This window comes from Podarcis melisellensis (genome assembly GCF_964234715.1).
Source record: "Podarcis melisellensis genome assembly, chromosome: 12".
Classification (NCBI taxonomy): Eukaryota; Metazoa; Chordata; class Lepidosauria; order Squamata; family Lacertidae; genus Podarcis; species Podarcis melisellensis.
The window spans coordinates 42,032,505-42,047,300 of record NC_138544.1 but is presented as its reverse complement, the minus strand read 5'-3'; the positions used below and the strand labels follow the sequence as shown (position 1 = coordinate 42,047,300).

At 40.0% G+C, this 14,796-nt stretch overlaps 1 protein-coding gene across 5 annotated transcripts in view; it reads left to right on the top strand.

Annotated features, from left to right (window-relative positions):
- Positions 1-12,852, top strand: part of EPC1 (enhancer of polycomb homolog 1) — a 53,134-nt gene extending 40,282 nt beyond the window's left edge. For 2 of the 5 annotated variants that reach the window (XM_081931612.1, XM_081931613.1), the window contains 5 exons: positions 8,592-8,710; positions 9,864-10,005; positions 10,125-10,488; positions 11,482-11,545; positions 12,612-12,852. In XM_081931612.1, the coding sequence (XP_081787738.1) occupies positions 8,592-8,710; positions 9,864-10,005; positions 10,125-10,488; positions 11,482-11,545; positions 12,612-12,689 (767 nt within the window). In that variant the 3' untranslated portion in view covers positions 12,690-12,852. Of the gene's footprint in view, positions 1-8,591; positions 8,711-8,758; positions 8,878-9,863; positions 10,006-10,124; positions 10,489-11,481 lie in introns of those variants that run through there. The other 3 variants (XM_081931614.1, XM_081931611.1, XR_014173290.1) reach the window with 3 other exon arrangements.
- Positions 12,853-14,796: the final 1,944 nt, after the last annotated feature.

The window sequence follows — 14,796 nt, the reverse complement described above, 5'->3', positions numbered from 1 at the left end:
TGTTTAGAGTGCTGGTTAGAAAAAATTAGCACTATAGAAATTTTGTAGAATATGGAAAGAAGCTTGTCAGGCCACTGCAGTAACCTGTATAGATAAGGACAGCTTCACCGTTGCATTCTAGACTTTCAGTTCAGCCTAAGGTGGCACACTTGCTGCCCAGACAATCTGCCATGGTAGAGAACAAATTAGCATGATGAGTTGGGGATACTTCCTACTAATCTAATTGTGTGGGAGTCTGTGTTCTCTGTAGCAGTGATGATGTTGGATTTAAGAGTGGATCTGCTTAGCTTCAGAATGAGACAATTCCTAATAATCTCAGTTATACTTTTATGGATTGTTACTAATGTACAATAAATGGAAAATTTATGAATACGTATAATAAATGGAAGTTTAGCTATAATCCTTAAAAAGGCGAATCTATCTCTCACTAGAGTTCAGACTACTACTACTGTCTTGGAAATTTTGTGTTTAAATGAGAAACATCAGCTATATGTTGAGAAGTACAGCCCAAGTTTCATAACCGCTTAACTTTTGTAATATGGAAAGTAAGGATGGAGAAATAATTTATTCATTAAACTTTTCACAGCAGAGCAACACAACATGCTTGCAGAACAGAAGACAACTCCCAAACAGATAATGTACTTATCCAGATTTTGAAATGCAGTTCTGATGCCCACAAATTTACTTTGCAAGGGGGGGGGGAGTCTAAAAAATCCGTACAGTTTTTAGTGTTCTTCCAAAATATATGCACAAAGTGAGATAGGACAAACCTATTATTAAAGTCCCAGAAAAACTGAAGCAGAACAAAACTAGGCTGTTCAGTTCATCCCTAATGGAAAGACTGTACATACACTATTTATATAGAAAGGAAGAAAATAAAATCATAATATTATAGCTTAAATCTGAGATGTGGCCATTTTAGCAAGCCTACTGTTGGATGGAAATTCTGGATATAATCTGATAGTCCTTTAATTAATGTATCATGTGACAACAGAGCACTTTGAAGGGAAAGTTTTTAAGGAAAAGGATTTGCATGTTATATAGCTATGCATTGAAGGCCAGGTGCCTTTTTGACTACCGTATTTTTCGCACCATAGGACGCACTTTTTCCCCTCCAAAAATGAAGGGGAAATGTGTGTGCGTCCTATGGTGCGAATGCAGGCTTTTGCTGAAGCCTGGAGAGTGAGAGGGGTCGGTGCGCACCAACCCCTCACGCTCTCCAGGCTTCGCGGACCTCTTCGCAAGGAGCGGGAGCACTCCGGCTCCTTGCGGAGAGTTGCCAGCATGCCGAAGCCTGCGCGCGCTGAGCTCAGCGCGCCCAGGCTTCGCGGACCTCTCCGCAAGGAGCCGGAGCGCTCCGGCTCCTTGCGGGGAGTTGCCAGCATGCCGAAGCCTGCGCGCGCTGAGCTCAGCGCGCCCAGGCTTCGCGGACCTCTCCGCAAGGAGCCGGAGCGCTCCGGCTCCTTGCGGGGAGTTGCCAGCATGCCGAAGCCTGCGCGCGCTGAGCTCAGCGCGCCCAGGCTTCGCGGACCTCTCCGCAAGGAGCCGGAGCGCTCCGGCTCCTTGCGGGGAGTTACCAGCATGCCGAAGCCTGCGCGCGCTGAGCTCAGCGCGCCCAGGCTTCGCGGACCTCTCCGCAAGGAGCCGGAGCGCTCCGGCTCCTTGCGGGGAGTTGCCAGCATGCCGAAGCCTGCGCGCGCTGAGCTCAGCGCGCCCAGGCTTCGCGGACCTCTCCACAAGCAGCGGGAGTGCTCCCACGGCTTGCAGAGAGCTGCCTGTTTGCGGGCTGGGGTCGGGGGAAGCTCGAGCTTCCCCCGCCCCAGCCCCGCGCCTGGGGGGGGGGGAATAAATTTTTTCCCTTTATTTCCCCCCCAAAAAATGGGTGCGCCCTATGGTCCGGTGCGCCCTATGGTGCGAAAAATACGGTATATCATTCATTGTGTTTTACATCAAACTATGAATATTTTAAATTTTTCATTTAAAAATCTTGAATTTATGCTGAATTCTTCCAGGAAATAGCAGTATCAGACATTAAATACTTGCATCAAAACTTCTGGGCTTGTACTAGTTAGTGCCTTTTGTGACCTTGGCATAAATCCATTTATGTTAAGTGATATTCTAATAGTGTCAGCAACTTCGGTGTTGGAATACTTGTAAAGCTATTTGACAAAAATACGCATACCTTACTAATAGTGTTCCTGTTTTTCCTAAAATCCAACATGTCTTCAAATAAAATACAGAATGAAAACCAGGCTCTTGATCCTAGAAACCTCTCCATAGGGCTGGTTTGCAGCCTTATAGAGTATTTTACAACAGAGAGATGACAACTTCATTAAGTGTGTTTCTTTGTCATACATTTTTTACTCACACACACACACCTCTCCCAGATGTGGATTGACTGTCATTTCTATATGTAATTACTGTAAGAGGCATGCCTAGTTCAGTGTAAGCAGAAATAAATTTCATAGTGCCCCGCCTTCATGCACATTAGTGCAAAGTAATATGCTGACGGTATTTGCTGTGAATGAGGGGGCCTCAAATTTGGAAGCCATATCAGGTGTGTCCGTTGGATGTCAACTATTACCATTTTTTCTCTTTTTTGGTCTTCTACCAGCATGGTATATTTCAGACTTCTGAGAATTCACTCAGTTATAACAGTTGCTTGCTTTGAGAAGCTAGAAAGTTGGGTTGTTGGGTTAAGTGTTCCAGAAACACAAGTCCCAAGCCATATTGAGTATGTGGTATGATTACAGTCAAACCTTGGTTGTCAGACGGCTCCGTTTTCGAACGTTTCAGTTCCTGAACGCCGAAAACCCGGAAGTAAATTCCAGTTTCCAGACGTCCGACGCAGCTTCTACTTGAGTGCAAGAAGTTCTTGCAATCAATCAGAAGCCACACCTTGGTTGTCGAACATTTCAGAACAGGCTTCCAGAACTGATTACAGTAGACAACCGACATTTGACTATATAATTAACTATTTTTCTTACATTGTAAGCAATGAATGATGAAAAATTAGAAATATATAACATTAGTTTGGATACCTGAGAGCTAGTTTTGCATAGAAAAAGGCTCACTGATTTGGCGAGCACTTGTGTCTGTTGAGAACTGTTCCATAGCATTTGCATGATAATATCATAAGGCTGGCATGCCTTTTAAATCAAACACATCAACAAGTTTATAATTTCATTGGGTTGATAGAATAGAAGTGAAAATCTTGGGGTTGTTTTTCAGGCACTTATAACCTATTTTGTATAGGCTAAATGACTTCCCCCATCCCATTTGTCTGATGGCCTAATACAGGGGTTTTTTGCCAGTAAGTGGGCTTTCAGAGGAATGTTAGGAAAGCAAAAACTTGTGTAGAGCTTTGAGAAGCATTATATTTTGTATGGTTTAGTGACTTGCCTGGTTTTGTAACCTTTCGTTTATTTTACTGAATCTTTTCTGTTGAAGGTGAATTTCATACAAGAGCATTTTACACATTTCAGTCAGATTGTACTATAATGGGGAGGTTCTTAAGCATTGTTCTTAAACATGATCGCCATGGAGAACCAATTCTCAATGCTCCTTTTACTATACAAAAGATAAATGTGACCTAAAGCATAGCAGGAAAAATGATAGATAAGTGATCTGTTTCTCAGGAATCAATTCCAACAACCATTGTCAACAAGTGTGATTGCTTGATATGAAAGGGCCTCTGTGTACTGATAGTATCAGCTGGCGTACTGCTAGTAATATTGCTCATTAAACATCATGTGCCACCTAAACTGACCAACCTGTGTAGAGTTTTTCTTCCTTGTATCATTTCAAAAGTTGTTAAGGCATGAACTGTGGATATTGCATGGAATAGTGATTCACATTGACACATGAAGCATAGCGTTGAGATGTATTGCATCTCTCTAGCAGTGTTTTTCAGATGATTCTGTAAGCTTCTCATACCTTCTTGCAGCATTACAATCTTCCACAGTTAAGGCAGATTTTGTGGCTTGCTACTAATGATTTGGGGGACACAGGTGGCGCTGTGGGTTAAAGCCTCAGCGCCTAGGACTTGCTGATCGAAAGGTCGGCGGTTCGAATCCCTGCTGCGGGGTGCGCTCCCGCTGCTCGGTCCCAGCGCCTGCCAACCTAGCAGTTCGAAAGCACCTCCGGGTGCAAGTAGATAAATAGGGACCGCTTACCAGCGGGAAGGTAAACGGCGTTTCCGTGTGCGGCTCTGGCTCGCCAGAGCAGCGATGTCACACTGGCCATGTGACCCGGAAGTGTCTCCGGACAGCGCTGGCCCCTGGCCTCTTGAGTGAGATGGGCGCACAACCCCAGAGTCTGGCAAGACTGGCCCGTACGGGCAGGGGTACCTTTACCTTACTAATGATTTATTGAAGGTTTCTTGCAAGAAATTAATTCTGTTATTTATGGAATATATATTAGCTGCCCAGTAATGTAGTTCTCCAGGTGGCTCATAAAATTACAGTGACAAAATACAGTAAACAATTAAACAACAACAACAATTTGAGCATATACATTTCCTGCAAAGAGACGTAACACTAAAATCACAATATAACTATAAAATACGCAATAAATACTCAGTCGAATAAACAATACAGATTTAACATTGTGCTTAATTGCATTTAATGACTTTAACTATATAGGTAATTAGGTCTGTATACTCATAAATGTCTTTTAATAAAGTAACAAAATTAAAAAGTTCTCAAACATATATAAAATAAGTAATTGCCAATTAGAGAAATTGCAGTTTATAGAGCAATCTGTTGCAGCAAAAGTATGCAGAGTGACAACAGCGTAACAGGAGTCTGACTAATAGAAATCTAAAAGGTTGGCTATATTAAATATGGAAATGAGTGCACTGTGCATCCAGTTTTAAAACATAACAACATATTTTACCTTTTTATGTGGCTCTTAAAAATGAACTGCAGCAAAAGGATTATAAAATCTGCACTATAATTATTTTCTGTATCAAAGCATAAAGCCTGGGTATCAAAACCTAAGTTTTGAAGTTTAATGAAATAATACATCCTCTGTTTTATGCAGTTTACACTATTCATGCTTTTGATATATTTTCACCACTCACTAATGAACTGTGGAGCATGGGAAAGAGTTGAAATCTTCCCATTTCCTGCCTTGAGAAAGCATCACATCCAAGTATGCAGGTGTGGGAATTAAGCATGTAGAAATTATATTTTTTTGGTGTCACGGACTTCTAACTTTGTTGCAATTCAACCATCTCAAAAATCAAATGCTATCAGAAACCCCCTTGGGTTTGCTCCTGAGCTATGTGGGTAGCTGCTTTAGAAAGCAGTCTCATATTTTTGCCACACAGCTCAATGGGTCAGAGTCAGTGGTCATTTATTAGGAGTTTCATAGTCCAGCCCATTATGTTAAAACAAGAATTTTGTCCTGTGCTTGAAATTTCCCCAGCAGCTTATATAAAGCAAGCCTTGCAGAGCTTTCAACTCTTTACAAGATTAAGTTATTATCATTAAGAATTTACTTAGAAGAAATTGGGTGTTAATCTTTCCAAACTAATTTGTGAATGTGCAGATCTCAGAAACCCACACTTGAGTTCTTCAAAAGTGTAGGTTCCTCTACATGGCTTTCATATATAGGACGCGGCACAGAGACGTCTGAAAGGCTGAAGTCCTTGAATACATTCTGAAATTTTTGAAGCTGGCTGTAGATTGGTAGTTGTCCATTATGTCATAAATCATACCCCTTGGCAAAAAAAAAAGAAGTGAAAAGATTACTCATTCATGGGAGAAAATTTCACTTAAATCTCAGTAAGTTTCAAAGTTACAAATATAAACATGGAGGGTGATTCAGTTGCCGTATTTGACTTGGTAGTGTGCTTGCAAGAGTGAATGAAAATTTATCCTCACAAGCAAATTTAAATATATCTGGCAGTTTTAGCTAAACTAAGACTTAGTTTTCTGTACAGAATTACTTTTGAAAATGTTATGATTCTTAAATCTGTTGAATGTGTGTCACTTGTGGCTAACACTCTAGGGGAGTTGTTCAGTCTCTCTGCAAAGATGTGACTTTTAAGTAGAATTTTTACAGCATGTGTGGATTGGCCCTTGGCTACCCTTACAGAAAATAATGTCCTGGGACTGTATCCACTGAGTTCAACAATTGGTGCAAGGATGTCTGGCTGTGCAATTGGACTTTCTCTCCCCACACTTACACACACAGACACACACCGTCTCCTCTGGAACAAATTTGGAACACAGGGTATCTAAGGGGCAGAAGTTATTGCGCTAACAGGACAACTACATTGGTTATAGCCCCTTGTTTTTAAGATGCCACATAACTTTCTCTTGTGTTTGCTGTAACAAGCTGAATGCATTTATTAACCTTACTAACAAAAGTTCTTGAGACAACTTGTAGCCTAATTAAAACAGAGCAAATAGAGGAGAGTTTTTAGGGAGTGCCAAGAATATCTGCAGATTGCCTCCTGTAGAGCTCAGTATAATTTTAACAAGCTTAAATGCACCTTCAGGCAGTTGAAGAGTTCTTGTTTGAAGTGTTAAAGTGATGCACAATTGCGGTCAGAGTTCTAACCACCTATCTAGTGGACAGGGATCCAAAGAATTGTACCAAAGTTCTTCATGCTGCAGGTGGTTTTGGGCTTGTGTTTCTCAATCAGCAGCTTCACATGCCACATTGGGGACGACTTGATTGGACTACTCTAAACAAGCTAATTGGAACCTAACCCGTATAAATGCCAGTTTGTGCTATTGTATTCCTTCAGTGTGTCATGTGAAGCTCAAGCTACGGTACAACTAGGTAGCGAAGAAGAGATATTATTGTGAGCCAGGCTTTATGTGAAAAACGTCTGCCGTCATCACCACCACCACTGCTTGCTGACTCATTGTGTACCTATATATTACTGGAGAAATTCATTAAAAAAAACTGGCAGAGCTTCCAACTGATGCATTGTTGTTACTACATTAATGTTGCAATTGCCACCAAATATTTCTGCTTTCCTCTTTAATCTCCGCATTGGGTAGAATTTAAGAATGCAGGAATGCAAGCTGAACATCAAACAAAACTGTTGACTAATTGGGTGGACCAACTTGTTGGTGTACCCTTTAAGGTTATTTGTGGAGCTGTTGCGGTAACTTGTGTATATCCTTCTTGCCATACAATTATGCAGGCTATATATATGCATAGCAATATGTTGATACATGACCTAAAAACCCCTGAACTTGATAGCAAAGAATGCCTTTGTTTAAAAGTGTAGTTGCAAGTGAGATTCAAATTCAGTTCGTGAAAACTGGTGGAAGTTGAACCCCACAGATCAGTGTCTAGGCAAGTCTTGTCTTTGTAGTATTTCATGTTTTAAATGTCTGTCCTTGTGCTTCAACCTTTATATTGTGATTTTTGGATGAAGGATGGCATGCAGATTTAATTAATAATAATAATAAAATAAAAACCTGTTCTAAATGTCGCTATTTGGATGGGGGGGGGACTCAAAAGCCTAGGCAATCCTCAGATTTGTAGTAAGAGCAACACACTTGAACTTGGTGATTGTTGCATATTGGCAACAGATATGTAAAAAAGTTTAGACTTGCAGTGTTTATAGCTGTGAATTATATTTGCTGGTCAAAAAGAGTGTGAATGTAGTAATACTCTTTAAGAGTTTTACAGATGAATACTCTTAATTTAATCTGTGTATTAACTAGCATTGAGTGAAGTTGTGCACAACTAATTTGTTTCTGGAAACTTGACAGTGGCAAAGTGTTTCTTTGTAGTTTGGAGTCTGGGTTGATAAACTAGACCATGTTCTGTATAACCAGTTCCTGTTGCAGAATGTTTATTTTGCTTTTCTAAGATGTTCAAAACAAAAACCTAAAGCACCCAGAATACTCAGATTTGAGTTTTCTACCAAAAAATGGAATCAGGAAATCCTGCCAGTGTGCTGTCTAGACTAGATTTACTACCTTATTCTCTATCCTAAACCACTTTAAAAGTTGGCTGTGGAGAGTTTTTCATTAAGATGGACTGAAATGAAAACTGCAGCAAAATGCTATTTACTTTCTGCTTTTAGAACTCTTCATAGATGAATAAGTGACATAACATAGTTTTTCTTTGTAAATCAACATAACCAGCTGTTCTTACAGATCAGATCTTGACCCACATTCTATATACATCAGGTGGGTTAATTGAGGGAAACATAATGAAAACCTCATAAAGCTTCTTCTTTTTTTTTTCTTTTTTGAATAATTTATTCATTTTAAAATTAAATGTTCATTTGATGGGATGGAATGCAGGCATTATCTAAAATAGGAACGGGGGGATTCAAATGGATATTTGATAACTTTTCTATCTTAGTATGATGGTTGTAATATGGCAATCAGCTGTTATTGAATGGCAAGCCACATTTTTATTGCTTCATAGTGTTAGAAGCACACTTCCTTTTGTAAGAGCTGCTAATTGCAGCTCCGGCTGAAGTAGGAACACTGAATATATGTACTGAGATTCGGAGCTGCACATGTTGCATTTCCTTTTTAGTATAAGGGCTGTACACACGAGGTTTATGTATTTTGATATGGTATTCTCTTATTTTATATTTTGTTCAGCATTTACAGCCGAACAATACCAGCATCATCAACAGCAACTGGCACTAATGCAGAAACAGCAGCTTGCACAAATTCATCAACAGCAAGCAAATAGTAATTCTTCTGCGAACGCTTCACAGGTGAGGGAGTTGTCTGTATTATGATTTATCCCTCATTTTTCCCACCAGGGTTCATCTCTAATTGCCAACTGTTGCCATAGCACCTTGCAACTAACCAGCAGGAAAGTGGCTTTCGCTCGAATCTACATCTTAGCCATACTCTAGAATGTTTAGAAGGGACACTACAGGTGAGTATAGTAGGCACTGCCTCTGCTCCCTCCTAACAGAAAAGAGGTGATTGTGTCAGGAATGACGTGATATACCTGAACTAAAAAATCCAGATAACATCACTAATTTAGACTGCATGAATTGTGTTTGTGTGCATTCCCATCCAGCAGCTGAATTTCAAACTTACCTTGCTTAATGCAAGTGCAGGCACTTCGTCGTCTCTAGAAACTTTATATATTAAGACTACTAATAAATATAAGGAATAGATCAGTGATGGGGAATCTGTGGCATTCCAGATGTTGCCCAGATACAACTCCATCATCTGGCCATGTTGACTGGGTCTGGTGGGATGGGGGGTTGTAATCAAACAACATCTGTAGGGACTACAAGTTCTTTATCCCTGGCAAAGAGATTTTGGTGAGATATGTTGCACTTGGCTTATAGAAGTCTAAACAGTTATGTATTTCCCGATAAACTGTGGGCACAACTAATTGTAAAAAGGTCTTCCTTTATTGATTATAAAATTACCAGTACTTGACTTTTAAAGGTATTTGTAATGCTTGCTCAGTTTTAGCAACTTTCAAGTAATATGTCAGGGCCTTTAGTGTGGCTCCGAACACCATGGAATTCATTCCCTCTGGAGCTTTGAAAGCAAGGTCTATTTAAACAATAAAAATTAAGGAAGTGAAGATGCATCTGTTCATGTACACTTTTAGAGAACAAATGAGAGTCTGATCGTTTTGGTAGTGTAGTGGTTTTGTTACTTGTTTTGTTTATTCCTCTCTGCCTTTAGGAGACAGGTGTCCTCCTGTGGCTTTTAACATGACTGTTTTTAAGTATGTGATATGATATAAACTAACCAGGGAACTGTTGAAGGAAAGGTGATCCCGATGTTTAGTAGATTACTGTAGTAGTATATGCTTTAAAACTTGCTGTGTGGCTTCTTGATTTCCTTTTGTCCCCTTCCTTCTTTAAACCAAGTCTGTTTTCTGTTTGTTTTTCAAAGGGTTTTATTTCCAAGACACTGGATTCTGTTAGTGCTCAATTTGCTGCTTCAGCGTTGGTTACATCAGAACAGCTCATGGGATTCAAAATGAAGGATGAAGTGGTGCTTGGAATTGGGGTGAATGGCATCATTCAAGCCTCAGGTAAGAAGCAGCAAAGATTGTTGTGACCAGATTTTGGTTTGGATGTGCATCTTAAACCAGTAATGGATGTGATACTGGCATTTTAGAATTATACCTCTTGTGTTTCTCTTCTTCCACAGGAGTATATAAGGGCTTACACCTCAGTAGTACTACGCCTACAGCACTTGTACATACAAGCTCGTCATCAACAGCAGGTTCAACCTTGTTACAGCCTTCAAATATAACACAGACTTCAAGTTCCCACAGTGCACTGAGTCACCAAGTAACTGCTGCCAATTCTGCAACAACTCAGGTTCTGTTTGGGAACAATATTAGATTAACTGTACCCTCATCAGTTGCCACTGCAAACTCTATTACTACGCTCAATGCACGACACATACCTAGGACTCTAAGTGCTGTTCCATCATCTGCCTTAAAGCTGGCTGCAGCAAACTGTCAGGTGCCCAAGGTGCCAGCTTCATCCTCTGTGGACACAGTACCAAGGTAAGCCTTTGTGTTAGAATTCAGGTTGGCAGGGAGATAATTCACATCGGGTATTCTGTCACTGTGGCATTTGTGAGTCTGTCTCACAAGATTATCTCTGTGACATACATTTGAAACCTGCCCCTAACTTCTGCTTTATGCATCTCTAGTCTAAATAGTAAAATCTTGTAGAGACTCTTGAAATGCATTTGAAGTTGCAAGTGGAGGCTGATCGGGTTTTTGTACCTAAAAAGGACCAGACTCTGTAATATGAAAACTTGCATGCTTTGGATTTTACTGTGTCTAGAGTATGATTACAGAGAGAAGAAAATGTATTGGAACAGTAAAGCTTTGTTTCATGTTGTCATTAATAAATCTCTTCCCCGTCCTCCTGCCCCTCCCAAATTCTAAATGTATGAAAGTAAGCCTCATTGATCTGGATGGGATTTATCTCTTAAATTATTGGCATCCAAGGGCTTTGCTTGATTCTCTCAAGAGCTTGGGGGTTCTTTCCATATCTGAAAGTGTGTTTTTTAAATTCTCTGTTTTGAAAGTTGTTTGGAAGGGGAAGTGGGCTTGCTGGTTGCAATTCAAAGAAACACAGGCCCAAAGCCCAGTTGGTTCAGTACTCCTATATGTATTTGTCTTTGTGTGAGATTTTCAGGAATGGGGGGGGGGGAGAGAGAGTTTATATAAAATTGGATTCTTATATAAACTCTCCCCCCCCCCCATTCCTGAAATATTACCCCCTCTTTTATGTTGATATGATAAAGTATTCTGGGATAGTATACTTCCTTTAAAAATGGAATCCTTAAGATAAAAATGTACAATAACCAAAGGAAACTAAAACAATATGTGTTAACACACAAATGCCATATTGAAGATGCAGTGTGTGTTGGGGGGGGTCACTTTTACAATGTTGTTAAGGGGTGTGTGTGGAATTGACAGATTGCTTTGGTTCTGCTGCCCTTCCTGGATATTTATGGGTGTTTTCCCCCCCTTTTTATTTCACAGGGAAAACCATGAAACAGAAAAGCCAGCACTGAACAATATAGCAGACAATACAGTAGCAATGGAGGTGACGTAGTTTCCATAGTAATGGAACTTCAGCCTTTGGGAACTTGTTTAGGTGCTATGCATCAGTAGCAATTTGAATGCAAGGGATGATGGAATGCAGCCTATTGCGTTTCCATGGCAGCTGTGGGGACTTGACAGCAATGCACATCTCTCATGCTTTGGTTTTTCTTTTCTTACTGTTAATAGGAAAGAATCAGCAACTGTAAATTAAGACTACAGCAATTATCTGTACAGTACTGCATATTTGTAATACCCTTGTATATATGTTACTTGAATACAGAACTGTTCATTTGTGATGCTTTGCACTTGGGGCTGGGGGAGGGAGGGGAGGGAGGGAGAATTGCAACAAAGTAAGAGTGTGAGAAGTGAGATTGTATAGAGATGAAGTGTCATCACATCATGTGCATGGTGCGGAACCTGCTGTTTTATCTATTTATTGTGCTGTGTTTACAGTTTTTTGTACACTGTACCTTCATTGGTTCCTGTGCTGTAGTAAATGTGTTAGGTAGCTGTGGACTCCTTGGTATTTTGTAAATGGTATTAACATAACTTGGTTCCCCCTCTGGGTCCTTGAGTTTTCTGTGTATCATGTGAAAAATGGTGACATACATACAGAATTTTTTAAAGGCATCAGTTTAAAATGGGGAATGTACTATTCAATGGGATCTTCCTGTTTTAATATCATAAGGCAAGTAACAAGCTAAAAATGAAGTCTCATGGATTCTACCAACTGACTAGCTCACAAACACGTGTGCAGTTTCTGGTACTTAAAGCACTAAAGTTATGTTGCTGCTCTTCATACAGCCCCCTCTGTTGTCCCATTTCCTTGCACACCAAAAAAAAAAAAGGTGTCAAATCAAGTATGCAAATGGAGTCCTTACAACTGGAGTTTTTATGTTGTCTTGCCCTTTTTTTGATCACAAATTATATTTTTTTATTGTATAATTGTTAAAGACTTCATTCTTTACTTGTTAAGAAAAAGGCTACAAGGGAGAAGAATGCAGTAATTGCTGTACGTGTATCATCATTCCAGTTTCTGAAAACAGCCAGCTTTTTTTCCTTTTAAGATTCTCCAGAAGGCTGCAAGGCCAGAACCACAACTGTCGGGTGCCTTCCTTTGGAAATATTTGCCCTCTCTTCTGTGAAGAGAATGGTACTTAAGACTCTACTACTAGTGCTTTGTCAGTACCGAAGCCTGAATGCCCACTCCAATGGCGTACATTATCCTTAAGGTTTTTAATCCCACCTGGAAAATTGTGACAGAACTCTCACAAAATAAACCCAGGGCATTACATGTTGACAGACAAATGTGTGGTGTGTTTTATACTATATGTAATTCAGTTTATTATATCTTGCCTTTTGACCTAAAGGCCCCCAATGCAGTTTCACATACTACAGTACGGCACAACTCAATTCAAAATTGAAAACACTGTAAATAGAAAATCAAACAACATAAAAGTGGGAATCTTATAATCTCAAAAAAACTTATGCTGAAGGAAAACAGATTTGTTACTGGCGAATAACAGGGATTTGAGTTGGAGTGTTTTAAACATACTAAGACATTGCCTTGTCACCTCTATGGTGGGTTGAGAATCGTGTCCACTGAAGCAACTCCAATCACAAAAAGAGAGCAAGGGCATCTGCAAAACTGAAGAGAACATGGGGACAGGTCCTGAGAATGTGGCTCTTCAGATGTTGTTGTACTCTCTCTAACTACTGTTGGATCTTGTTGCACCACTATGGTCTCTCAGCCATTGGCCAGGTTCACTGTGGCTGATAGGAGTTGGAGTCTAGCAGCCTCATGAGGTTGGACCAGTTCTGCCATAAGACTTATTTCTTGGTGCTGAGTCTCTGCCAAAGTGCATACAAACTGCCTAGGATATTTATGAAGAAGCATGGCCGTGCATGCATGTACTAGGGCTGTGACACAAAATGATGGGAGACCCTGAGAATATATGAAATTGCAACCATTCAAGCAGAAGACACCCCCTTTTCCATTTGTTTTGGAAAAGATAACTGGCCTGATGTCCCATGATTCATAATATGGGCCTAGTTTTATTGGATGGGCAATAAAGCAGACTTTCACTTAACTGAAGTGGTGGTTATGGGTGCTCCAGTCTGGAAAAATCCTAAAACTTCTTTGTAGTGTATTTTTATTTTATTTCATAAAATTTAGTATACCACTTGATCGTAAAAAGATCTCAAAGTGGTTTACAAAAAATAATAATAAAACTCTCTAAAAAATGTAGAACTTTTGAAAAGTTAAAATAGCAATATACTAAAAACCTTAAAACTCACATCAACTCTCTAAACATTTGGGTAGGCTTGTTATTTACTCATTTATTTCATAGTGTATGTGCCAACCACTTCACTAAAATGGGAACCAAGGGATTTATAGGTTTCAGCATCTCGTATCTGCAGCGTAGACTCTTCGACTAGAAGTGGACAATGCTGACTGCAACTCATTCTGTCCTGGAGCTGATAGCCAGCCAGTTAGCAAATTTGGTCAGCGCAGCCTTCATGATCTTCCCCTTTCCAATTCAGAAAGACGCAATTCACACCAGAGAGCACAAGGCAGAGAAATAATTCTGGAATCATTTTACAATCTGGAAGGAGTCACTCTAGATGCATTTGATGCAGGGAGGAGGAAAGTGGCCTCATAGATGTTGGGCTCCCAACTACCACCAGCATGGTTAATGGTAAAATACCACTCTGCTGTAATAGCTTTCATGCACAGCAACCTACACAGAGATATGGGGGGTTTCTTTCTGATGCCTCACTCAGAAACTAGTGAGCTGATATTAATGGGAAGAAGATGCCTGGGGAATCTATAAAGATAAGAAATGGTGCGAGTTTTCTTAATTTTATGTGTTCTCGAATCTTGCATTTGTCATGCCGCTATCAAAATCTGAAGTTCAGTATCATTCTGAGGATTTGACTTCATTATCTAGCAGGCTATACTCCCATGCATTGAATAACATCTGAATCATTTAGTTTCCTGCTCTCAACTCAAGTTTGTTTGCTTTTAGTGCAATCAAATGTTCTGTTCACATACGGTAAGTGTTGTCAATGAATTAAGCAGCAGCAGATGTTTAAACTGGGTTTTTTTTGTGGCGCTGAAAGATTCTTTGAACAAGGTCAGCATTCCCTAATACAATTATCACTCAAGTGCTGGGCATTCCGCCACGTTAATCACAACAATTTGATTTTGTTTGCCATAAACACTTTCTTACCCTGCTAATGTAGCATGAA